This window comes from Phacochoerus africanus, chromosome 7, assembly GCF_016906955.1.
Source record: "Phacochoerus africanus isolate WHEZ1 chromosome 7, ROS_Pafr_v1, whole genome shotgun sequence".
Taxonomy (NCBI): Eukaryota; Metazoa; Chordata; class Mammalia; order Artiodactyla; family Suidae; genus Phacochoerus; species Phacochoerus africanus.
The window spans coordinates 18,108,724-18,135,778 of record NC_062550.1 but is presented as its reverse complement, the minus strand read 5'-3'; the positions used below and the strand labels follow the sequence as shown (position 1 = coordinate 18,135,778).

The 27,055-nt window shown below is 43.4% G+C and overlaps 2 protein-coding genes across 3 annotated transcripts in view; both read left to right on the top strand.

Moving 5' to 3' along the window:
* LIMA1 (LIM domain and actin binding 1) overlaps nt 1-13,848 on the top strand; it is a 103,439-nt gene extending 89,591 nt beyond the window's left edge. Inside the window, 6 exon segments of the mRNA XM_047786593.1 lie at nt 286-398; nt 9,076-9,209; nt 11,628-11,896; nt 11,899-12,357; nt 12,360-12,418; nt 12,420-13,848. Of these exon segments, the coding sequence (XP_047642549.1) occupies nt 286-398; nt 9,076-9,209; nt 11,628-11,896; nt 11,899-12,357; nt 12,360-12,418; nt 12,420-12,635 (1,250 nt within the window). The 3' untranslated portion in view covers nt 12,636-13,848.
* A 4,491-nt stretch (nt 13,849-18,339) lies between these two features.
* Nucleotides 18,340-27,055, top strand: part of CERS5 (ceramide synthase 5) — a 30,774-nt gene continuing 22,058 nt past the window's right edge. The window contains exon 1 of one of the 2 annotated variants that reach the window (XM_047786592.1): nt 18,340-18,650. In XM_047786592.1, coding sequence (XP_047642548.1) covers nt 18,454-18,650 — 197 coding nt within the window. In that variant the 5' untranslated portion in view covers nt 18,340-18,453. The remainder of the gene's footprint in view (nt 18,651-27,055) is intronic. The other variant, XM_047786591.1, reaches the window with a different exon arrangement.

The window sequence follows — 27,055 nt, the reverse complement described above, 5'->3', positions numbered from 1 at the left end:
ATGACAAATGCTGTAGGATAGAAGCTTCCTTATCTAGGATGGTTTGGATTCCTGCTCTGTGTGGCAAAGGGTGAGAAAGCCTCTGAGTTGAGACCCTCGTTTATGCAAGAACCTAAGAGCATAGAGCTTTTAGCATTAGAATATTCCTCAGCAAAAAAGTCAATGTTCTTCCTGGTGTTGAAAGGACCTGAAGTTAGTGGAGGTGCCTAACCTTTGCTTTGGGGAGGAACCTTTTTTGAGACTTCCCACTAGATACTATAAACTGTCTTCCTTTTGTAACTCCAGCAGGTAAATCCCAGGTTAAGAGTGATGTCCAGCAGCCTGTGCATCCCAAGCCACTAAGTCCAGTTGCCAGAGCCTCCAGCCTTTCTGAAAGTTCTCCTCCCAAAGCAGTGAAGGTATGATGGTAACTTCTCTTGGCGCCTTTAGATGTTGCTTTACTAGTAGAGCTCTTTGCACCTTGTATCATTATGTTCAGTATAAACATTTTTGCTTTCCTGGGGATGAAAATGCCAAATAAGGGCACACTTGGGCCAGTCGCTTTCCCTGGAAATCTTGCTGCTTTTGCTTAGGTGTTTGAGCCAGCAGAAGGGAGGCTCACTATTATTGCTTAGTTTGGAAAGTTCATGAAAGAAAACCCAAAGTTAAAGAAAATAATCTGACTTTTTGTTGTTCTTAAATCAAAGTTCTTAAGTCTATGAATGGGTAAAAACTAAAAAGTGAGCACTACGAAAAATCTGTTAACATCAGCCCATTGGATAGGAATGTGCAGTGTTAACTTGAAGACAGTGGTGGCTCCCTGGTCTGAGAAACTTGAACATAATGTGATTGGTGGTCAGCACATTTTTTAAAGAAAGAATATGTAGGAGTTCCCTGGTGGCCCAGTGGTTAAAGAACCGGCACTGTCATTGCTATGGCACAGGTTCGATCCCTGGCCTGCATGCTATGGGTGTGGCAAAAAAAATAAAAGAGAAAGGAAGAATGTGTGGATTCCAGCAGGATGTTGGCCAGTTCATTTGCTGTAAAAATGAGCATGCATGTAACATTAGTACTAGGTTATAATATTAGATGTTAAAGAATATACAAAATGTTTATACCTTAGGAAAATTTGACTAGGCTACTCAATCTATAGTCTCTTTTTATTCACTAATTTTTAAAAGTGGACTTTTACCTTTCTATGAACAATGTATATTCCCATTAAAAAAAAAAAAAAAGGTTAAAAAAATCCAACACCTCTTTTAGCCTGATTACTTGACTTGTTTTAATTGAATGCTTTGCTAATGCAGTGCTGATTTACCCACTTCCATTAATAACCAATCGTATCCAGGTGTTCCTGTTGTGGCTCAGCAGAAATGAGTCCGACTAGTAACCATGAGGTTGCGGGTTTGATCCCTGGCATTGATCAGTGGATTTAAGGATCCGGCATTGCCATGAGCTGTGGTATAGGTCACAGACACGGCTCCAATCCTGCATTGCTATGGCTGTGGCTCCAATTTGACCCCTAGCGTGAGAACCTCCATATGCTGAGAGTGCGGCCCTAAAAACCAAAAAAATAAAATAAAATAAAATGGAATAAAATAAAATAACCAAACATATCCACACTTCTTTAGTGTTTTCCTCCTCTGGTGCTTTCTTAAGTAGCAGGTTTTGTTTCAAAAGTTTTAACATTTGAGAGAAACTCAGTAGGTAGAATTAGTTTTTGGGTGGTTTGTACTGCCTCAAACTCATGCACACATCTGCCATGTTTCTCTCTCAACTCTGGGCATGATTGTCCCTTGATGAAAGTTCTAGTGCCCAGAAAGGATGAAGAGACAAAGACATAGATGAGGTTTGGGAACAAATGGAGGAAAAGGGAGAATCCAGGATTTAAAGGGTAGATGGAATTCCCTTGTGGTGCAGTGGGCTAAGGATCTGGCATTGTCACCCCTGTGGCTCAGGTTGCTGCCATGGCATGGATTTGATCCTTAGCCTGGGAACTTCCACATGCAGTGGGCACAGCGAAGGAAAAAGAAAGAAAGAAAGAAAGAAAAAAAGGAGTTCCCATCATGGCTCGGTGGTTAACGAACCCAACCAGCATCTGTGAGGACGAGGGTTTGATCCCTGGCCTCACTCAGTGGGTTGCGGATCTGGCATTGCCGTAAGCTGTGGTGTAGGTCGCAGACGTGACTCGGATCTGGTGTTGCTGTGGCTGTGGCATAGGCTGGCGGCTACAGCTCCGATTGGACCCCTATCCTGGAAACTCCATATGCTTGCAGGTGTGGCCTTAAAAGACAAAAAGACCAAAAAAAAAAAAAGAAAAAAAAAGAATTTAAAGGTTAGATTTAAAAAGGGAGGAGTGAGGGGGAAAGGAGGTAAATATGAAAATTTTTAAAGAAACAGAGATGTATGAGGAGAGTAAGATTTATCAAAAAGGAAGAAACAGTGAAGAAAGTGGCAAGACAAAGTAAGTAAATTAGGGAGGAAGAATTGAGCTGTGCAATGGAATCTGCACATGTCTTCAGCATGGCCCTCTCCTGGCCTTGAATGTCCACTCATGCTATCATCAGCACTTTCTTTTCCCAAAATCTGGAGGCCAACAAAGTAGCAAATGCCACAGGGTTAATTTCTTTTCCAACAGCAACCCTGCTCAGATGGGAGTCTTTGGGTTGTCGTTCTGGACCAAGAACAACTAGGAGAGTTGACTTGGCCATGGAGTCTGTGTGACTGAGGGACTAGGGAATTCTGTGGCTAATCTAAGGACTAAAATCCATTCTTGGAGTTCCTGTTGTGGCTCAGTGGGTTAAGAAGCCAACTAGTATCCATGAGCGTGTAGGTTCGATCCCTGGCCTCGCTCAGTGGGTTAAGGATCCAGTGTTGCCACAAGCTGTGGCATAAGTCACAGATAAGGCTGGGATCCTGCGTTGCTGTGGCTGTGGCGTAGGCCAGGAGTACAGCTCCAATTCGACCCCTAGCCTGGGAACTGCCACATGCCACAGGGGCAGCCCTAAAAAAAAAAAAAAAAAATCCATTCTCAGGTATATTTGAATTCTCAAACCAGTCTTGCTCCCTTCCCTCAACTGCTAGACCAGACCTCCTGGTCCATCCTGGGTCTGAGCTGATGAGCAGTGTGCGAAGGACTGCATCTCACTGAGGTCTTCCTGGCACACCAGGGAGAGGAGATGGAGATAAATCACCCTCTGTACCTGCCCCGGACTCATGCCTGCCTCTTTGGCTCTGATCTCTCAGCAATAGAACACCGACAAGCCTACTTGCACCAGACATACAGCTCGGGTTTTGAACATTGTACAAAGACTGGACTAAACTAGCCTGACTGCCTATGTCTGCCGATGGTCCAGAGCTCAAGTGTTTATGGTGTACAGAACCAACGTGGTACTCAATCACATCCCTTTTATTTAAGGGCCGTTTATTTTCTCTTCCTTGGATTCGCCCTTTACATTTTGCAGGCAAGTGTATAGATATTTTAGTGTTTATAGGACCTGCCGGCATAACTGATCTTGTGGCTCTAGACCACGCGACAGAAGTTGTTTCTTCACGTTGGGAAATTACATACAGCTAAGAATAAACGTGTTCACTCAGAATAGATTTCTGGGTCCCACACATCCTGGAAAAAGTGTTCCTTAGTGCCTGTCTGTTGTTGAAAATAGGACATCTAAGGTAACGACTCAATTCATTTCCAATTTTAGCTTAATAAAGTAAAAAGAAAAAAACAAAGCCGCAAATGATACTGGTCTTTAAAAATAAGGATTTTGTCTGTTTTGGACACTGGCCAAATCCGTTGACTCGACTTGGCACGAATGAAGTTCAAGTTGCAGGTTCCTTCTTCAAAAAAGGTGTACTGGGAGTTCCCGTGGTGGCACAGTGGTTAACGAATCCGACTAGGAACCATGAGGTTGCGGGTTCGATCCCTGCCCTTGCTCAGTGGGTTAACGATCCGGCGTTGCCATGAGCTGTGGTGTAGGTCGCAGATGCAGCTCGGATTCTGCGCTGCTGTGGCTCTGGCGTAGGCCAGCGGCTTTAGTTGTGATTCGACCCCTAGCCTGGGAACCTCCATATGCTGCAGGAGCAGCCCAAGAAATTGCAAAAAGACAAAAAAAAAAGTGTAATTGGTCTGGAGCTCAGGAGATCCTGTGAGAAGTATCGGAACCTTTCAATTCAAGAGACCCAGAAGTCTCTTAAGCTTTATGTCCTCCCTTTGAAAAAAGTTATTCCCTAAACACTGCCGGTGGGAGGATAAGGGAGGACACGTGTCCGGCCCTGGGAACACCTCCTGGTCTAGGATAGCCCCGTGCCAGGTTCCCAGGCTGATCCTGCTGATGTGTGTGGAGGAAAAACCTGGCAGCCTGCAGGAGAAGATATGCCCTGTCCCTCTATGGACAGGGTAGGAGGTTTTATGCTGTTTTGCTAATCTATCCACATTCTGCTAGAAGGGCATCTGGAATCTTGGCTCACCACCTACGTCATCACGGCTTTTTCAGAGGACTAACTCTTCCTGTCCATATAGGGCACTCCAGCCCCAAAATGCCTTCATCAAGAGTTTCAGGAATTCCCTGGTGTCTCAGCAGGTTAAGGATCCGGCATTGTCATTGCTATGGTGAGGGTTCGATCCCCGGCCCCAGAACTTCCGCATGTTGTGGGTGTGGCCAAAAATACAAATTAAGAAAAAACAAAATTTTATTTTAAAAACATGTACGGAGTTCCCATCGTGGCTCAGTGGTTAACGAATCCGACTAGAAACCATGAGATTGCGGGTTCAGTCCCTGCCCTTGCTCAGTGGGTTGACGATCCGGCGTTGCCGTGAGCTGTGGTGTAGGTCGCAGACGCGGCTCAGATCCCGCGTTGCTGTGGCTCTGGCGTAGGCCGGTGGCTACAGCTCCGATTGGACCCCTAGCCTGGGAACCTCCATATGCCGCGGGAGCGGCCCAAAGAAATAGCAAAAAGACAAAAAAATTTTTTTTAAATAATAAAAACATGTAGAAAGGTTTTGCTTCATGAAGAGTTTCACAGAAAGCTAGGGGAAGGGTTAAGCCTATACAGAGCCAGCCCAACCCTTTACTATATGATGAAGAATTTCAGTTTAATTACTTAGATATTTTACATAAATTGGAAAGAGGAAACAAAAGGCCTTTTATCGTGCTCTGAGGAATGGAGGCCTGACATCAGTACAGAATTTTCTTCTGATTTCACTCTGTCTAAAAGCTACTTAGCTTCGCCACTTATTGCCAGCTGCTGCCCGCCCCCTCCCACACACAGACATATAGCCCACTGGAGCCTTCATTAGACTAAAAATTACACGTAAGGCGAGAGAGCGAGAGAATGTAGATGAAGTCATAAAAAATTATCGGAAAAAACCTTTAAGTAGATGCTGATGAACAAAAAGGTCTGTAAGATCGCTCAGATGGGAAACATGACCGTTTTTAGGAACATCAATAATTTATATATTACCTCATTCATTCCCAAATATCCCAAAGATATTATCTAAGTATTTTCATTTGAAACCAAATGAAGACTGTCATTTGTTCAAAGTGCTGTGGTGAAATTATTTTCATTTGGGTTAGCATCTGCTCTCTTCCCCAAAGAGTTTCCTTCATTTATGGAAATTTATTCCAGGACAGTTTAGAAAATACTCTACTGGTGGGTGAGCTGGGAATTCTGAGTTTTCATTTTAATTCTGTTATTGACTGTGCAAGTTTTGATAAGGCGCCTAACACCCTGGCACTTAGTTTCTACCTGTGAAAAAGGGTGAGGGAAGGGAGATGAAAAACATCTTACTAACTGAAAAAATATTGTAAAGATAAAAAAATGCCTAGCGTTCTAATATTGGCAGGGTTTTTAATGTCACTGTGCCAAGTTTGAGCATGCCATGAAGGCATGGGCAGGATGTATGCCAGTCCTGCCATAATGGTAGAGATTTTTGGGCACTGACTATGCTTCCTGTTGTCTGAATAGACATGGGGGCAATTAGAGAAAAGTGGCTGAGAGCCCAGGACAGAGGAAATAAAGGACGCACAGCCGCAGGCACTCTGACTTGGCATATTACCATGTCGGGGTCCTCTTGTCTTTATGATGCTGTGAGGGCCCTTGGGCAGCTGCCACATAAACCTTAAATAATATTGAAAAGGATTTATGTACAAAAGGAATCGGAATCATGGGACTCTAGTAGATCTGGCCAGTTAGAAGCTTGTGGTTACCAATAGCGGAGCTGGCCGTCTATTAATTTGATGTTAAGGAGAGGCATGACTTTTCCATTGTGTGGGCGAAGGCTCCATTCAAGAGAGAGCCATGGTGGGTCAGGTGTGGGAGGCCGTAAAACACTGCAGAATTGTTTAAAGAGACACTCCTTGGGTGGGTGGAGGCTCATAAGACACTCTTCTGAGCCGGTACTCTGATCCAGCCTCAGGTGGATGTGACAGAGGCTGATGTGGTCACGATTGGACGTGTGACTTGGAAAAGAAAGAAAACGTGGTCTTATTTTGGGGTCTGAGGCTGTAACTGAGTTTCAGCTCAGCTGCAGTCCAGTGCTCCAGGACACACCAAATGCTGTGTATTCATTAAAGGTTCCTGTTTGTCTCTTCCAGCTTCTGCTTCCTGCTCCTGGTACCTAATTTCTGCTCCTGCCACTTTCCTCCTAATGTGAGCTCAACTTGCAGCTTTCTCTCAGGTTTTCCTTTCTATTCACTGAGCTGCACCCCCCCCACTGTGTGTTCTTCGTGTGTGTGTGTGTGTGTGGTGTGTGTGTGTGTGTGTGATGGAGGCGTGCTCTGCAGGCCTCCACTCCCCTTTAGCAGAATAATAGCCATTATCTCCTCTACTGTCAGGGAAATTTCTGTCTCCTGCTCTGTCTTTACTGACCAGAATGAACACTTAGGCTCTTAAGTGTTGAAAATACAGCATTCATCGTGCAGCTGAAAAAGATTTTCAGTCTGATAAGTAAATACAATTGGCCTATTACTTTTACATTGTGTGAATTGTGATTTGTACAGGCGCTCTCCAATGGCTTCAATTGTACTATTACACCCAAATTTTATTCTGCATTTTAATGTATTTCCTGCTTGCTAGACAAGGACCTGGTCCTTTTAGAGAAACCTAATTAAACGACTCAAGGACATCTCCACTTGGGTCCTATCTTGTTAAGTGTCCATATAAGAAAAAACAGTTCTGTGAGGTTCTACTGTATAGCACAGGGAACTATATTCACTATCCTGTAATAAACCATAATGGGAAAGAATATGAAAAAATATATACATCTGAATCATTGCTCTACACCAGAAACTATCACAACATTGTAAATCTTCAATAAGTTTTTAAAAAAGAAGAAAAAACTGTTCTCAGCTCCAAATAATGCCCTAATTATCTTCCAGCAGCATTCAGTTCAATGCCATTTAATCATATTTAAATTCCTCCCTTATGCTTGGTCAACGAGGTTGTGGCTGTGGTCTCTGATTCTTTAAGTTTTCCTTTTTGCCTCTAGCCCTAGAAAGGGAGTGGCTGCTGTTAACACTTAGGCCTCCTCCTTCATTCCTTTGGTGCTATTTGGTAGTTTACCACTAATTTTCTTTTTTCTTTTTTATGGCCACACCCACAACATATGAAAATTCTGGGGCCAGGGATTGAATCCAAGCCACAGCTGTGACCTGAACTGCAGTTTTACCTATGGCAGATGCTTGAACCCACTGCACTGGGATGGGGATGGAACCTGTGCCTCTGCAGCAACCCAAGCTGCTGCAGTCAGATTCTTAACCCACTGTGCTACAGTGGAAACTCCCCCCTAATTTTTATTAAACTCTCTTGTATAGATCTTTCCCCTTTACTTCCATTTTATGCCCATTTCTACTCTCATTTCCTGTCTGAATCTACTTGGAAAACTATTCCTGTTTTCTGCTTTACCTCTTAGTGAATCATGGGGCACGTGAACCAGCTGTCTGAATTTTTTGTGAGTCTATTTTTGGATTTTTTAATCAAAATTTTATCTTGCCCATAACCTGTTTTCCTTGAGCCTTATCTTAACCATTTAAGCCCTGGGCCTTAGGACTAATTTGTATTACTTACCACCACACTGGTCATGGTGGCCAAGAGGCCACCAAGGGACCTCAGAGAGCTTCCTGGCCACCTTAACTAAGCTGCCCTGCATTTACTGGCTGAGGTGTTTCTCTTGGGACTCGTCACAGATTGCAGACACTAGGGACTTCTTCCTCTCATCCCTAGTGGTTTTGTAACCATTTCTCATTGTGTAAAAATGTTTGGCTTTGGAATTCTGCTTCCATCAGCGCTAGAAGGCAAACTACTTTGTGTGGTTTAGGATTGAGTTTATCTGCAACAGCTGTGCTCACCCCGCTCCTATTCCATACTTTACAAACAGTTCATAAATTCCCTATTATGACTTCCCACCCTCATTACGTTAGTTTTATTCTCCATTGATTTTTTTTTTTTAAGACTACAGAACCTATAGCTTTCTTGGGACATGTTTTTCTTTGGAGTCAATGCAAGAATTTGTGTCTCTTCTCAAATGTTCCATTGATCTGTCCGTTTTGATTTATTTAAAATATTGGATGGAGCAAGTCAAGATTATAAGCACGGGGACTAAGAGATACTTTATCAAAGTGTCTTTTCCTAATTCCCAAAGCCAAATGCCCTTTAGAACCTTGAAATGTATCCCCTTCAGAATCTGTTCTTTAAACAGTCTATCCTGCTTTTATCTGGCACTTAAACAATCAGACTTCTTTCTTCTGTGTGTGCTGACCTTTTCTCCTAATTTCCTGTCTGTGGAGTCATTTTGTGTGTACATGTGTGTGCGCGGTGGTTTGTCTAAGCCTTTCTCTGCAGCCCAGCCCAGTTCCACCCTTCCTTAGTGGCTGCTACACTTAGGGCAGCCAGGCAAACTGGGTAAGGAAATCAGGAGCCTTTTGGCTTTCAAGGGTCAACTGATAGGATTGGAGCAGGCTTAGTGTTCCTCTGAGAATTGTCAGACCAGGTAAGGGAGCCCCTAGATAGCTAGGAAATCCAAGGGTCCATCTCTGCTAGCAGAGTCCTCACGCATCGCTGCCTATACCAGCTAAGTTGTCCTCTTCCTTTTCCTAGAAGTTTCAGGCACCTGCCAGAGAGACCTGCGTGGAATGTCAGAAAACAGTCTACCCGATGGAGCGTCTCTTGGCCAACCAGCAGGTGTTTCACATCAGCTGCTTCCGTTGTTCCTATTGCAACAACAAACTCAGGTGAGCCAGACCAAAATAAGCTGTCCCTCTGTATGGATGGGCCTCTGGAGGGAGTCTTTGGCTTTTAGAACGCTGGTACTAAAATCTGTGGTGCTAAGAGGGTGTGCTGTGGAAAGCCTTTGAAAAAGGAGAAAGTACCATTGAGTGATAAGCATTTTATATCAAATGATAGTGGTGTTTGGAACTTCCTGTACATTGACATGTTAATTATATATGAGGACTGAAGCTTAAATAGTGTTGGTTGCAGGTAAACACCCCCCCCCCCCCCCCCCGTGACCTAATTCAGTAGAATGTTTGGCCTTGGTATCATAGAATCATCAAGTTCAGAAATCTCAAGAGGATACTTCTCGAAGCCCTTTAAATGATCCTCAGCACCGTATAAATGGTTAAAAGAGCAATAACAGAGCCTGAAGAGCATATATTTTTTTCTGTATATTGCCTCATTTTATTTCTGAAAAAAGACTGTGTATCATTTCTTCCAAGTAAGTCAAAGTATGGGTATACATGTGGCAAACTGGGGAAATATTCCGTATGAACTCATTTTAATCACAGACTCTTAGAGGAGGAAGTAACCGATGTCCCTTCCTCCAGCCCTCCTTCCAGAGCAAGCATCCTTTCCAGCACACTGTTGAAAGATGTTCTGGCATCCGTGTGGCACTTCTTCGGGGGTTGATACCCCACAGCAGCCGGTTCCAAAGTTAGCGCTGAGCCAAAATGTGCCTCTGTAACTTCCACTCAATGGTTCTTTTTGTGCCCACTGTAATTTTTTTCTCCAGAGCACATTTTATAAATGTTTGAATTGTTGTATTTGCTCTGTGGAAATGCTGTTGCTTTTATACTCTCCTTTAAACGTTGTTACCCTGCAATAGATACCAGATATTCTACAAACCTGTCCAGCACCGACATTAGGATACACCAACTAGTTACTGCTCTCTGTTCTCCTGTTAACCATAGCTTTCCTTTATTCAGTCATCAGCATCCATTTGTAGAGCATTATACACATTCCTGTGAAAACATGAAAACATCCTTCCTTTCAACTCCTATAAAAACATCCTTTTCAATTGTAACACAAATGGGAAACTAGGAGGGAAAAGATTCAACTTTTAACAAAGGAACATTATTAAAAGTAATGATAGGAGTTCCTGCTATGGTGCAGTGGATTAAGAATCGGACTGCAGTGCAGTTCCCATTGTGGTTCAGTGGTTGTAAACCTGACTTCTATCCATGAGGATGCATGTTTGATCCCTGGCCTCGCTCAGTGGATTAAAGGATCAGGGGTTGCTGTGAGGTGTGGCACAGGTTGCAGATGTGGCTCAGATCTGGTGTTGCTGTGGCATAGGCCGGCAGCTACAGCTCTGATTTGACCCCTAGCCCGGGAACTTCCATATGCTGAAGGTTCAGCTCTAAAAAGGAAAAAAAAAAAAAATCAGAATGCAATGGCTCAGGTCACTGAAGAGGTGTGAATTCAATCCCTGGCCCTGGGCAGTGGGTCAAAGGATCCAGCATAGGTAAAGCTGAGACATTGGTTGCAGTTGCAGCTCAGATTCAGTCCCTGCCTGGCCCAGGAACTTCCATATGCTGCAGGTGCAGCCATAAAACAAATAAAAGTAATTATAGTTTTTTTTGTTTTTTTTTTTTTTGGTCTTTTTAGGGCTGTACCTGCACCACATGGAGGCTCCCAGGCTAGGGGTTGAATTGGAGCTATAGCTGCCAGCCTACACCACAGCCCCAGCAACGCCAGATCCAAGCCAAGTCTGCAACCGACACCACAGCTCATGGCAACGCTGGATCCTTAACCACTGAGCGAGGCCAGGGATCAAACCCTCATCCTCATGGATGCTAGTCAGGTTCATTACCGCTGAGCCACGATGAGAACTCCAAAAGTAATTATAGGTTATAAATACTTAGGAAATACAAGATTGATCAGAGCTAGGTGGGATTACCTAAGGAAGACTTCCTGGAAGAAGTAAATTTTTTTAACAGTTTTGACAGAGGGGAGTGAGTGAAATCATTTGAAAAGTGAGCATGCAGCAGGTTAAAGATCCAACATTGTCACTGTATCAGCTCGGGGTCACTGCTGTGGCATGGGTTCTGTCTCTAGCCCAGGAACTTCTGCATGCTGCGAGCACAGCCCAAAGAAAGAAAGAAAAAGGAAGCGGGAGCATGTACCAGGTGGAAGAATATCTCGTAAAGGTTTAGGCCTGGAAGTAAAGCTAGCATGTTTTTTTTTATAAGGATAATAAAAGAAATGTGTTTAAAAGAAGGAAGAGATTCCTAGGTGACTAATGTGCTTTTAAAGAGATTTTTCTCACTTCGTGTCTTCTGAAAATATGGAATTGCCAGGTTTCAGCCTTCTGGTGTAAATAAGAGTATACAGATTTGTTCATTTTATGCTTTTTTTTTTTTTTTTAACAACAGTCTAGGAACATATGCTTCTTTACATGGGAGAATCTATTGCAAGCCTCACTTCAATCAACTCTTTAAATCTAAAGGCAACTATGACGAAGGCTTTGGACACAGACCACACAAGGATCTGTGGGCAAGCAAACTGGAAAATGAAGAGACGTTGGAGAGACCAGCCCAGCTTCCAAATGCAGCGGAGATCCCTCAGAGCCCGGGGGTAGAAGACGCCCCCATTGCTAAGGTGGGTGTGCTGACTGCAAGTATGGAAGCCAAGGCCTCCTCCAGCTGGAGAAAGAAGACAAGCCAGCTGAAACCAAGAAGCTGAGGATCGCCTGGCCGCCCCCGACTGAGCTTAGCAGTTCAGGGAGTGCTTTGGAGGAAGGCATCAAAGTTTCTAAGCCGAAGTGGCCTCCTGAGGATGAAGTCAGCAAGCCCGAAGCTCCCGAGGATGTCGATCTGGATCTGAAGAAGCTAAGAAGATCTTCCTCGCTGAAGGAGCGAAGCCGCCCATTCACTGTAGCAGCTTCATTTCGAACCGCTTCAGTCAAGAGCCCCAAACCCTTGTCCCCACCTATGAGGAAAGGCTGGAGCCTGTCAGAGCAGAGTGAGGAGTTCGGAGGAGGTGTAGCAGCAGAAAGGAAACAGATGGAAAAGGCCAGTGCCTCCGAGAAGAATGGGAGTGTGGGAAAAACGACCTGGCCAAGCAAGGAATCTAGAGGAGGGGAGGCAGCGGGGAGGAGTAAGGAAGTCAGGATTTTGAGATAGGGAGTGAAAATCTGATAGAAAATGGTGCAAGCTTAGACGAAGGGTGACAGAGACCTCCTCCAACAGCAGTCTCCCCTAGAACCCAAGTCTAAAAATTGGTCTAGCTTTGCAGACAACACCTCTGCTAAAGAATTCACTACCCAGAAGCAGAAATCCCAGGATGTGGAGTTCTGGGAGGGAGAAGTCGTCGAAGAGCTATCCGTGGAGGAACAGATAAAGAGAAATCGGTACTACGATGAGGAGGAAGATGAGGAATAACAAATTGCAATGATGCCGGGCCTTAAATTTGTGTGAGGTTAGCGAGCCACTGCCCCTTTATCAAAGTGATGCATGTAAACGGCCTGTCTTAGCACGAACTGTAATTTATGTGGAAGTAACTTTGGAAAAAAGAGTGCTTGCTTCAAAAGACAAACAAAAAAATCCTGTACTGCAGCTTACATGAACCCAATTCTAAATGCTAGAGATAACAGTACTTTAAATCCTCTATTTTAGCAATGATGATCTACACAAGTGCTTTAAGGTCTTGTGGGAGTGGGAATGGGGGGGGGTGAGGTGGGGGGATAATCAGACCATTATGGTTCAGATTCCACTGAATTCCCCAAGACAATATGACAGGAAATGATTAGTAGTACATTGTTACACTGAAAATTCAATGAAGGAATTAGGAAACATGCAGAAGGGATTAGGACCTAAGCATTATGACTGAATGCACTTTAGCATAAAAGTGCACAGTTTGTATATTTTTACATGCATACCAATTTATGTTTAGTATTCCTCTGTTAAGAGATCAACTATTTAGTCTTTTAAAAAAAAATTTAGGTTAATTTTCTTACTCTGACATATAGGGGGAATTTATTGCTTACTCTGATATATATATGAGGAATTTATTGCATCCTGCTTTCTAAAGCACATCCTGAACTGGATTATTGAGATATAGCACAACCATCTTTTTGGAGCACCTTCTGAGCACCTTTGGTGCTTGGAGGGACTCACTGTGTCCCAGATAAGCGATGGTATTTGCCAATGGGTTTGACTACACCCCAAGTGGTTGCTTTCTTCTCTGGTGGTATCTGTGCTTCTCATAATTTACTGAAAGCTGCAATATTTTATAAGATCTTTTGTATTGCTATTTGCCATGTTGCATATTAGAGCAAAGTCAGGAGTCTAAAGGAGGAATAACAGGAAAAAACAAAAATAAAGCCTTAAACAACTTGAGCTCAACCCTATATTCTACTTCTGATATCCCTGGGACACTAGTTTTTTGTTTGTTTGTTTGTTTTTTGTTTTTTAATACTTAGAAGCTTTGAAATGTAGGTTTTTATGGTAGACAGTATTCCTAGGGTGCAATTAAACCAATTATAGGCCTTTTTGGGGGGAGATGGTTTCTAGTATTAAGGTTTGGAACAATATAAACTTGAGTACATTTGTTGTACATAATTCATATTCCAAAGTGTATGGTGGAGGGGAGAGGAGAGAGAGGTGTTTTAAGTGATAGGCCTTTTCTTTGTACTGCATTTTTAGAAATTTAGCTCTAATATTTTTTAGAGATGTAAAATATTCTGCTTTCTTACAGTCCTTGCTTCCTCTGAAACATTTTTATTCAATAAAGCTTTTAATTTACATTTGAGCCTTTCAATGTTCCTTTTCCGTTATTATCTTGCATTGTTACAGTCTCTCAGGACCTACTTTTATTTTAGCAGTTTGGGTAGAAAAGGTAAATGGGTCTGATAGGTTTCAAGTGAAGAGAAGTGCTATGTATACATCTCACCACCTAGATGGTGGTGTTGGGCTGCTCTTAAGCTCTCATCCTAGAAGACAAAATTTTTTTTCTTGAAAGTTGAAAGCAACTTGGCAAGAGAATTCGTGTGTACATTCAAGACAAGCCATTTGTTTTACCAATTCAAAATACTAGGGTGGTTTTTTTTTTTCATGTTTTATTTTTTTGTCTTTTTAGGGCCGCACCCATGGCATGTGGACCCCAGGCTAGGGGTCGAATTGGAGCTACAGCTGCCAGCCTACACCACAGCCACAGCAATGCGGGATCCTTAACCCACTGAGCAAGGCCAAGGATCAAACTTGCATCCTCATGGATGCTAGTCAGATTAGCTTCAGTTGAGCCACACCGGAACTCCATGGTTTTTTATTGTTAATTGTACTCTGCATTTAATTTACCTTACAATTATGCCTAAATGCTAAATGGAATTTCCGAATGCCTCTCCTGAAAATGGACTTGTTTTCTTCTCTGAGCAGAGGCACTGTTGGTTATCTGATTTTCTGCTTGCAGGGCAACTGCCCTAATTATTAAGGTTTTTTTTTTTTAATGGGAATTTAGATTTCCTTGGAGATAGAAATGCTTTTTTGAGTCGTCTATTACATTTTTCAGGGTCATTCTGTGTTCCATTGTTCTAAGTGGATGGCTGGGTACTACGATCTGCTCTTGGCCCCACCACAGGCTGAAGTCACTTAGAAAGCCCTATCCACTGAACAGTTAATCCAGAAGTTCCTGCTGACATATATAACTATCCAGTCCTGGCCTGAGTTGAGTTACCTTTACTCTGTGACTCACTACCTGCTGCGCTAACCCATCCACATGGTACTCACAACATCTACTAACTTTACACAAAAAGCCTGAGTGTCTGTGGCTGGCATTTGTGGGTATCAATTGAGTGTGTCACCATATACCAGGTCCTAGAGGACTGAGATTACCCTTAGAAGAACTCTTCTATGACCTTTGAGAGCTAAAATAGACATAGGTACGGAGAGTAGAGACACAAGAACTAGCTCCATAATCAATGTAATAAAATGACATTCTTCTTAAGAGAATGACCAGATAACACTAAACATTCTTAGAAAACAAAAGAACCTACACCCAAACAAAAAGTGCTTAACGTGTATGCTCTCAGCTCTCTGAATGAAGGCAACTTGTTGGACTTGGTCTGTCAATGTTGACAAAAGGATGATGTGAGTTATTCTGTGGGTGAAGCAGGAAAAGGGGCCAGCTTGGGACCTGAGATGGTTAAGGAAACTCTCTTCATGTCCACTACAGGGACAGTTTGCTGGTCAGGTCACTCCTGGCCAAAGTGAAACCTGTACTATGTTTGCTTTCCTTACGTATTTCACCATCAGTATGTTTTCTAACAACCAAGAGGCTGAGAATTTGATACAAATGTAATTTTCTGAGAACAGATCTAGTGAACAGGGTCATTGTGTGTTGGTTCCCGTGTGCCAGGTTAGCATATTCTTTGTTCCTTGGGGCTCTGATTTGAATTCCTATGAGATCAGGGAGAGTACTTCTTTTAAAATGTTTCTTGGAGTTCCCGTCGTGGCGCAGTGGTTAACCAATCCGACTAGGAACCATAAGGTTGCGGGTTCGATCCCTGCCCTTGCTCAGTGGGTTAAGGATCCGGCGTTGCCATGAGCTGTGGTATAGGTTGCAGACACGGCTCAGGTCCCAAGTTGCTATGGCTCTGGCATAGGCTGGTGGCTACAGCTCCGATTAGACCTCTAGCCTGTGAACCTCTATATGCTGAGGGAGCGGCCCTAGAAAAGGCAAAAAGACCAAAAAAAAAAAAAAGTATCTTGAATATAAGGTGGTTACGATTTTAAGCTATCTCTGGGTTTGGGCAAAAATGGCTTCAGATAGTAGTTCTCAGATTAGCAGTGGTATCCCTGTGAACTTGTTAGAACTGAGAAATGCAGACCTCCCCTTGTGGCTCAGTGGGTTAAGGACCCAACATATCAACCAGTAGAACCTTTAATGACTATTACATCAGCTGTGTGATGGCTTTTGCAGTCAAAGTCATATCCACAAGCTGATATGACCATCCTCTCAACAGAAATAGCCTGGTGGCCACTTGACACAGAGTGTGGGGGTGTGAAAGTGCTGCTGAGAGGATGGTCAGAAACTGAAACCAGTGAGCTTGAAGTGGGTGGAGGCTGGCTCTGGGGAGCCCTCAGTCCGCAATGTTAATACTCCTATTTATCATGCAAGGAGTTCCCATCATCCTGGCGCAGTGGTAATAAATCCGACTAGGAACCATGAGGTTTCGGGTTCGATCCCTGGCCTTGCTCAGTGGGTTAAGGATCTGGCATTGCCATGAGCTGTGGTATAGGTTGCAGACGCGGCTCGGATCCCGAATTGCTGTGGCTCTGGTGTAGGCCGGAGGCTACAGCTCCGTTTAGACCCCTAGCCTGGCAACCTCCACATGCTGCAGGAAGCAGCCCTAGAAAAGACAAAAAAAAAATATATATATATATATATACATATATATATATGTATATATAGTTCAAAGAAACTGAAGTGCATTTATTTAAAAATAGGTATTGAGGAGTTCCTTTTGTGGCTCAGTGGGTTAAGAACCGATGCTATCGTCTGAGGATGTGGGTTCAATCCCTGGCCTCGCTCAATGGGTTAAAGATCCGGTGTCACTGCAAGCAGCAGCAGCAGCATAGGTCACAGATAAGGCTCAGATCTGGGTAGCTATGGCTGTGGCACAGGCCTCAACTGCATTTCTGATTTGACCCCTAGCCCAGGAACTTCCATATGCCAAAGATGCAGCTGTATTTAAAAAAAAAAAAAAAAAAGAAAGGAAATGAGAAATGCACATTCATGCGCCCTACTCTGAACCTCCTGAATCTTTGGTTGGGGCCCAGAAAACTTAGCAAACTCACCATGTGAGAGAAGGGACAAGCTAATGTCTGAGCTGTGGCAAACGAAGTTTTGAGAATCACTGAACTAAAAAGCAAACCTTCTAGTCCACTCCTTCAAATGGCTCCTTTTTTTTTCTTTTCCTCTTCTCCCTTTGAAACTATCTTCTGCTGTAAGCCTGCCTGCTAGTATAAAGATACTCTATATCTGTCCTTGGACAAGATTAGTTCTTTGATCTTATTTCAGATCATTCTAGGTAGCTGTAGTAATTAAAATTGTAGCCAGGTTTTAACAGAGGGCACCCAAGGTTCACTGTTCTCCAGCAGCTGAGGAATAATTTAGAGTTCAGTGTTTTAAAGGTTTTCTTGTCTATGGCGCCCCTTTACTGTTTATGTAGAGCCACAAAAGAATTCAATGTTCAGTGTGGAAATCTAAAACTAAGGAGGTTTATAGGATAAGGGCCCAGGGTTCTGGAATCTAGAGACTTCGTAGTTCAGAAGCCCCAGCTCTACCACTTGTATATAACCTTGGACAAGCTGCTCTCTGGACTTCAATTTACTCATCCATAAAACAGTAAATAAAACAACACCTACTTCATAGAATGAGGAAGTTAAATGTGGAAAATATTTAGTGCGCTACCTGGCATATAATAAACCTCATTAAACAATGGCCGTCTTCTACTTTTCTTTTTCTTTTATATTTTCCTTTGAATAGCTTTCATTTCCTTTTTTGTGTTTTTTTTTTTTTCCCATGAGAAGAATAAAATAATTTTTTTAAAGTCCACTTTAAGGGATAATGAAAGGGGGCTGAGGTCATGGAGGGGCAGGAGGGGAGAAAAAGGTTGGGAGCAAAAAGAACGCTGCTAGTAGGCAGTACCAGCTGAGACGGCGATAAACCCTAGTGAGAGAAGGGGGTTGGGAAGGAAGAGGGGGAAAGACGGATAGACACACACACACACGTATGGCCTTCCAGCGAACCGGAACAGCTTTGAGCTGGCTGGACTGAAAAAAGAAGAACATCCCCATAAGGGAGCTATGCCTGAAATACCGGGTGTAGCTGTGGCTAGACAGAAGAGTGAGCGAGGAGAAGCTTTGCCGAAACCTGTAGCAAAAAAGGACGGGATCACTGTGGAGGCGTGGCCAGGGCTGGGTGAAGGCGGGGCGGGGAGGGCGTGGCCGAGTCGGAGGGCGGGGTCCCAAGGAGAGGCGGTTGGGGAGGCTGCGGGGAGGGAGGTGGGCGGGGAGGCAGGGTGGGCGGGACAGAGGCCCGGCCCCGCGAAGGAGTCGGGCTGAGACGTGCCGGGTCCTAGAAGGGGCCGGAAGGGGGTGGCCGCCGGCCCGGCCCCGCCCCGGGCCGCCTCCTCGCGGGTTCCGTTGGCTGGGGCGGCAGCTGAGCCTGTGGCGGCAGTGGCCGCGGGGTGGGCGTAAGATGGCGACAGCAGCGGCGGGAGCCCTGGGCCTGCTGTGGGGCTGGCTTTGGAGTGAGCGCTTCTGGCTGCCCCAGAACGTGAGCTGGGCCGACCTAGAGGGGCCGGGCAACGGCTACGGCTACCCGCGGGCCCGGCACATTCTCTCCGTGTTCCCACTGGCGGCGGGCGTGTTCTCCGTGAGGCTGCTCTTCGAGCGGTGAGAGACCGCGGGCGAGCGGCGCGAAGGGCCTGGGGCGCGGGCTGGGAAAGCCTGCCCGGGGGAGAGACGGAGGCCAAGGACCGGAAGCAGAACTGCTGGGAAAGCCCGGAAGCAGGGGGCTGGGAGAGCCTGGGCCGCCGCGCGGGATGCTCGGAGGGTGGCCGAGGTAGTCGTGCAGCCTAGGTAAAGGCAGGGAGTTCGGGGCGTGGACATTGAAAGTGTCAGAGTCGAGGGGGACGCTGGGCCCATTCACTTTTGCAGCCCGGAGGTCACTTGGGGCGGGGGGGTGGTTCATAGGCCTCTCCCCAACCGCCAAGGATTCTGCAGACCAGGAAGCAGATTGAGTGTGAGCTGTGGCCGAGGGCCCGAAGCAAGAAACAAGAAAGGGCCAAGAGAACCAGAACTAGTTGGGGCCAGGGAAGCTGCAGGGTCAGCGCAAGGAGCCAGACGTTCCAAGTCGAAGGAGCACGTTCGTGGGAAGCTAAGATTTGTGAGGACACTGAGAGTTGAGGGGTACAAGATTAGTTAGGCCTTAAGCCTTGATTCATCAGTTCATGGCCGCGTGTGTGTGTGCTTCTCAATAAAATTCAGCTGGAGCCTGTAAGAGACTAGAACCCTGGTAGGGATAGGGTTAGTTGCAGAACAGGCCTTGGAGGCCTGAAATGGAAGGAGGAGTGGTCATCTTCAAAGGATGGAGAGCCTTAGGGCCTATAAGAAGACAACTGTATTGAGCAAGTTTCTAAGGGACAGTGTGTTCTTGGCAAGTGTTTTCACTTGTCTTTGATTGAGTGGCTCGTGTCTGCTGTCTAAAATAAAGGTATTCACTGATAGGGTGATTTTGGTCTCCACGTTACAGGAAGAGTGACTTCTTTCCGGATAGGTCTCAGATAATGAGGATAATGAGGATGGCACTTGGACATCTTTTGTTCATTTGGCTTTTATCTAGAGCAGGAGTCCCCTTTTGAGGGTGGGAATGTATTGCCATAGATAGATAATAACCTGTTACTGGAGTTCCCGTCGTGCGTGGCTTAGCGGTTAACGAACCAGACTAGCATCCGTGAGGACATGGGTTTGATGCCTGGCCTTGCTCAGTGGGTTAAGGATCTGGCGTTGCCGTGATCACAGACGCGGCCCAGATCCCACATTGCTGTGGCGTAGGCCAGGGAATACAGCTCGGATTGGACCCCTAGCCTGGGAACCTCCATATGCCGGGGGTGCGGCCCTCAAAAGACAAGTAATAACCTGCTGCTGTCTGAAAAATTAATATTATCTGTTTGAATTACTTCTTTTATTCGCCTCCTATTTCTGGCACAAGTCTTTCAAAAAATATGTGTTATGTGTTGCCCACCATTCATCCATTTATTCATAGTGATTGTGCATTGTCATCAAAGTGCTTTGCCGGACATTCAGGTGTAAAACTAAAGATGCTTTTAACTGAAGCAAATGCAACCCAAAGATCTAAATGCCTTTTCTGGGTCCCCAGGAACTTAGTGTTGCAGTTTTTTTAAGTATAGTCATTGTATTAAGTATTCCTGGGGTGGAGGCACAAACCACTTGTCACTCTTAGGAGGAACCTAGATCTGGGCAGTCTCCATCTGTATGTGAGAGCTGAAAAAAACAGAAAGGTAATGTAATGATTGAATAGGAAAATACACAATTCAGGAGAGAGGGGGAAAAAGTTCATTGTCCTAGGAAAAGATTCTTTTCTTTCATGTGAATATATATTTTGGAAATTTCCCCAAGTTAGTGGTAAGAGGAAACAGCTTGTTGCTTATAAATACTTTATGTAAACTTGCATGTGTCTTCAAATTTGGGAAGAGATCCCCAGGTAACCCTGACAGAGCCACTGGAAAGGATCCTTTTAACCTTGGGGACTCTATCTGAATGTTTCTATGGTGCTCTGGTGTCAGGGGAGGAGGTGTGGATGGGAATACTGATCAGAAAGCATTCTAGTATGGTATTCCTTGGCTAGAAAGGACAGGTACCTCATGAGGTTCACCTCATGTTCGATCCTAGAAAAGTTTAACCTTAAAAGCCCTCTTCCTATTTTGTTTCTCTTTAAGACCTACCACTTTAGTTAGCAGTAGAATTGACAGCTGGATTACCAAGTCTTCTCTTAACTATGCTGGTCTTCCATAGAGTAAAGATGTATCAGAAATATTGGTTCATGGAGTTCCCATCATGGTTCAGTGGTTAATGAACCTGACTAGCCTCCATGAGGATGCAGGTTTGATCCCTGGCCTCGCCCCGTGGGTTAAGGATCCAGCATTGCCGTGAAGTGAGCTGTGGTGTAAGTCACAGACATGGCTCGGATCCTGCGTTGCTGTGGCTGTGGTGTAGACCAGCAGCTGCAGCTCCAATTTGACCCCAAGCCTGAGAACCTCCATGTGCCGCAGGTGCGGCCCTTAAAAAAAGCATGAAAAAAGAAAAAAGAAATATGATTCAGTTATTCTCTTTCCTACATTTTTCGTTTCTCAAGTACTACCTACTTAGTTTCTAAAAGTGATTCATATAGTAATCATAGGCTGTAAGAACTAGACCTCCAGCCTCCTTTTATATAAACAGGCTTAGAAACATTTTGCAGCTTTTCAGAGGTTGTGTACTCACTGGAGGGAGGAGTTAGAACCAAGGGCCATATTGTTTTCCCAGCTGCATTCTCTTTCCATTCTCTGCTGTGGCCATCTTTTCCGATACTTTAAACCCCCTTCAAGAGTTAAGATTTAACGTACTGTTCTAGTGTTTGAGGATTTGGAGAACAAATCCATGTTCATCTTATTCTTGGTTATTTAATATAATGTGTTTGATTTGAACTTGGCATTTTTTTGGTTCAAATTGCTCCATATGTTTTAATGTCTTATATTATGCCCTTTGATAAATTATCTCTGTGTTAAGAATGTCCTAAAGAGTAGAGTTTACAATTTATTCTTTCTCTTCCTTCTCATCAGCCACAATGAGCTGCAGCCTCATCTGATAGGGATGATTTGAAAAACCACCTGTCCTCGGAGTTCCCTTCATGGCTCAGCAGTTATTGAACCCAGCTGGAGTTCATGAGGATGCAGGTTTGATCCCTGGCCTCTCTCAGTGGGCTAAGGATCGGGCATTGCCATGAGTTGTGGTGTAGGTCGAAGACGTGGCTCAGATCTGGAGTTGCTGTGGCTGTGGAGTAGGCTGGCAGCTGTAGCTCCCTAGCCTAAGAACTTGCATAGGCCTGGGGCGTGGCCCTAAAAAAGCAGAAAAAAAGAAAGACCACCTGACCAAAAATAAATGTACCTAGCTATTTTGCTAAAGAACTGCAGATAGGAGGTTATTAGCTACCCAAGAACAGATGCTTTCCTTTGTGGATTTCTGCTGAGTGGTTGCATCATGGTGGTCTGCACTTTGCAAAATACCTTAGATGTGGCCTGTGGTCAGTAAATACCGATTGAATGTTTGAGAAGGGTCCACCCTCATCTACTCAGATGCCCAGTGGAATAACTAGAATCTGGATCTTCAACATGAAATAAATGTTTGGCTTGACTGAAAGAGATAAAACCATGGTTCCTTTGTTTCTGTTGTTAAATTTCACCATACTATGTTTGCATATTGTGTACCTTTCTGCAGTTGGCTTTTCTTAATTCCCACCCCCATGCACATGATCACAGAATCCTGTACCCTATCAAAAGAGAAATAAGAGACTCTTCCACCTGTTCTTTAAAACTTCTTTGACTATTACACTGATGATTGAGACCTGAAGGAATGAATAGTTCACACTAGGTCTGAGGTCTCTTACTTAAATTGGATCTTAAAGATTAAATTGTTTGAAATTTAATATCTAGTTCCTGGACACTTATTCCTTGGGATCACGTAGAAGCTTGAGACTTAATATGGATACCATCAGAGCTCCATAGGTTCATTTATTTTGAATATGGTATTGCAATAGGAGCTTTATGTTGCTAGAAGAAAACTGTTTTGTGAATTATACAGGAGGTAGATTAGAGCTCTCTTTGCCATTCATTCATTATTCCAATCCCCTCCTTTCTCCTGTTATTTCCAAGGCAATCTCACTAGCATGTCTAAGGAACTTTCTAGATACAATTCTTTGTCACAGGGGAGTCAACAGACTCACTGGCCTATCCTGTAACTGGAAATAAGAGTAGTGATGCATTTTTTGTGTGTGCACATTTTTTTTTCCCTTTATTTTAGCTGGCCCACAGCATATGGAAGTTCCCAGGCCAGGTACTGAACCCATGCTATAGCAGCGACCCAGCTTCTGCAATGACAGCGCTGTGGCGTGACCCACTATACCACAAAACTACTCCTGTGTACATTTCTTTAACCACTCATTTAGTCTTCCTCTTGTAGGCCTTGCTACCTCTGCTGCATACTGCCTTTTTATTTCTTTTTCTTTTTTTTTTCTTTTTCCTGTTCTTTTCCACTTCTGCTAAGTGGAGGAAGAACTTTTTTCCTCTTCTTGAGAGGCCTGCTTCCCTCCTACCAGATCCATGTCATGTCACAACATTGTGACACGGTTATTAGTAGGTCCTCCAGACAGGAGACAGGCTTTGGGAAGAATGGACATTGCTGCTGACAGTCTATAAGGGAGACTGCCCATCTCACTGCATCCCTAAAGGTATTCTGTGGGGCATTACTGAATTGTAAATCACAATTAAATCAGGTTTGCTGATCCAGCAGAGTGAAATTGAAAAAGATGGTCACATGGCTCTGCCCTTATCGAAGAATCCACCTCTTAAACAAACTCCGATGATCAGAAGCCTTAGGTGTCCCTCCTCTCTCTTGGAAAACTTTCCCCAGGCCTTTCCATGCAGTGGGCATTGATGCTCTGCAGATGACGCTGAATATTGTCCTGAGGTCAAGTCCTGGCTTATCCCTGGAGACAGTGTATTCATCACAGAAAAGGAACACATCACATATTTTTGCTTTAGCCACTTTCTGATTTAGAAAATTAGGGTCTCCTAGATGGGTAAGGAAGAAATTAATGAAGAGAAGAGGAGGAAGCAGGTGAAAATTCGTACCTTGCTTATAGAGTGGGAAGGGGGAGAGCGACCTATTTTGGCTTCCTCTCCAGAGGTAGTTTTAGGCAGATAAAAGCTGCCTTCTGAAGAATTCGCTGAGTTTTGAGCTCTTTGTGCTTGGATCCACTCCTGCTTTTTCTCTGGGGAAGTTAATTGAGGTGTTACTGCAAAAGGAGTTAACCATAGTCACTTACAACCAAAAAAAAAAAAAAAAAATCTGAAACCAGTTTTCCTAGATGCAAAGGTAGTGTTCTAGGTATGAAGAATTCTCTCTGAATTATCTATTACTGTCATTTCCAGTGTAGTAGCCACTGGCTAGAATCGTAGCTCCCAGCTTTGGGGACTTCAAATGTGACTGGTCAGCATTGAGACGTGTTCTAAATATAAAATACACATCAGATTTTGAAGGCTTAGTGCAGGGGAAAAAATTAAGGTAAACTATCTCAATTTTTAACACATTGCATATCGACATGATAGTATTTTGGCTATATCAGGTTAAAAATGTATCATCAAAATTAATTTCACCTGTTTCTTATTTATTTAGGCCACACCCTCGGCATATGGAAGTTGCCAGGCCTGGGATCGAAGCCACGCCATAGCCATGACCCAGTGGCAACACCAGATCCTTAACCCGCTGTGCAAGAGAGCTGCTCTTTTTTACTTTTTGTAAAGCGGCTACTAGAAAATTTAATATTGTACACGTGGCCTGCATTATTTCTATTGAGCAGTGTTGATGATAGTGATTCAAACAAATATTAATAATCAAGAAGAGAATTTTAATGTAGATTCACAGTTGGTTTAGTTTTTTTAGTACCAGAAGGTGATGAGTCCTGATTGTATTGGACCAGGCTTTAAACAGTGGGGCTGTCTAAAAAATTGTAATAATGGGATTTTAAAAATGTAAATCATTTCCTGAATGATTTAAATGACTAGTTAGCGTCTCTTTTGAGTCATCTTTGATTGACAGTACTGTCTGTCCAAGCATTGCTCTGGAGTTTTGCTTTTCTGCACGTATCATCTCAGCTGAGTAGTTAATGATCTGTAAACTAGCAAGTCTGTCAAGTAGTTCAATGCACATGAAGTGCTGTACAGCCCTGATAAGGCAGTGAGAATAATCACACTATTTTTCTCGAAACCGTGGCGTTTCCTAAAAGGGATATTTCTTGTAGTTTTTTGTCTGTTTTTTTGTTTTGTTTTGTTTTTTTGGCCATAAGGTACAGTGGCTTGATATGAGATCTCAGTTCTCAGACCAGAGATTGAATCCTGTGGTGAAGGCTCTGAATCCTAACCAGTGGACAACCAGGGAACTCCCTGTGATAGTCTAGCTTTGGGGTAGTGTCAGCATTTGTAAGAAGTCTCAGTTATAGACACAGAGTCTCAAACTAAATCAGATTGTCGTGGTTATGTTTAGTACTTCTTGGGGAAATCTCCAATTGTAGACTGAAATTAGTTAATTTGAATTGCTCCCGATTCTCTGGAAATCAGGGACCTCCTACTTGGAGTTGGTAAATTATCTGATGACCCAGGAGGACAGGTGGCACATTTTCTTGAAACACTTTCTCTTTTAGTTGAGAATTGAGTTTTTTACCCATTTGTTATTCATTGAATAATTCTTCAGCAATTACTTTTGAGAGCATAGTATATGCCAGATATCAAACTATGCACCAGTGATAAAAAAGTGAATAAGTCATGGTGTCTATCTCAGGAAGAGAACAAAAAAACCAGTGGTTAAAATACAGTGTATAAATGTATGCACAAGGTTTGGTCATGGGAGTTTGGAAGAGGTGGATTCAGTTCCTTTTGACAGTTGTTAACTGAAATAGAGGCTTAATGGTCCACAAACAGTTGTTTCTTAGATTATGAGAGATGGTAAAAACTTCTTAAGAAAGAGTTTTTTTAAAAGCTTTTTCTCTAATCCATCTCTTATTTGGCATGTGTTTGTGTGTTTCTACTTTAAGCAAATGCATTAAGTATTATAATTACTCATCCATTTATAAAAAGATAAATTAATGAAAGAAATGTATATATGTAGTTGGACAAGGGAGAAATTATTATTTTTTGCCACACCCATGACGTGTGTAATTTCCTGGGCAAGAGGTCAAGCCTGTGCCACAGAAGCAACCTGAGACACTGCAGTGACAATGTTGGGTTTTTAACCCACTGTGCCACAAGGAAACTCTAGGAATTATTTTTTTTAATCTATCATATTGAAATATAGTTGATTTACAGTGAGGTATTAATTTTGGCTGTACAGCAAAGTGATTCGGTTGCACATGTATATATATATATATATATACATTCTTCTTCATATACTTTTCCATTATGCTATATCATAAGATATTGAATATATTCCCTGTGCTAGACAGTAGGACTTTATTGTTTATCCATCCTGTATATAATAGTCTGTACCTGCTAATCCCAAACTCCCAGTCCATCCCACTTCCATCCTTCCTCCCCTTTGGCAGCCACAAGTCTGTTCTTTCTGTCTATGAGGCTGTTTCTGTTTCATAGATAAGTTCATTCGTGTCATATTTTAGATTCTACACATAAGTGATATCATATGGTATTTGACTTTCCCTGACTTACTTTGCTTAGTATGGTAATCTCTAGGCCCATCTATGTTGCTGTAGATGGCATTTTTTCATTTTTTTAATGGTTAAGTAGTATTCCATTTTATATATATATATATATATATATATATGAACTACGATTTTATCCATTGGACATTTAGATTGTTTCCATGTCTTGGATATTGTGAATAATGTTACTATGAATGTAGGGGTGCATGTATCTTTTTTAATTATAGTTTCCTCTGGATATATGCCCAGGAGAAGGATTACTGGATCATATGGCAACTCTACTTTTAGTCTTTTGAAGAATTTCCATGGTGGCTGCACCAATTTACATTCCCCCCAACACTGTAGTAGGTTAAAGGGGAAATTCTTTTCCTTTTATTGTGCTTTTTAGGACCACACCCGAGGCATATGGAAGTTTCCAGGCTAGGGATCGAATCAGAGCCGTAGCCCTCAGCCTACGCCACAGCCATAGCAATGCCAGATCCGAGCTGCATCTGCGACCTACACAGCTCACGGCAACACCAGATCCTCAACCTGCTGAGGGAGGCCAGGGAATCAAACCTTTGTCCTCATGGACACTAGTCAGATTTGTTTCCACTGCGCTGGGCCACAAGAGGAACTCTGAAGGGGGGAATTCTTAAATGATAAGAGTCTTAGGGACCTCCAGCTCTTCTTAAGCCATACTTTGAGCACTGCTACTCTATAGCAAGTAGAATATTCATTAGCTACTGTATAATAAAACTACAACTTAGTCTTACATTATAAATTAATTTGTTCTGTGAAGCATTTTCATATATTTATATACTTTAATTCT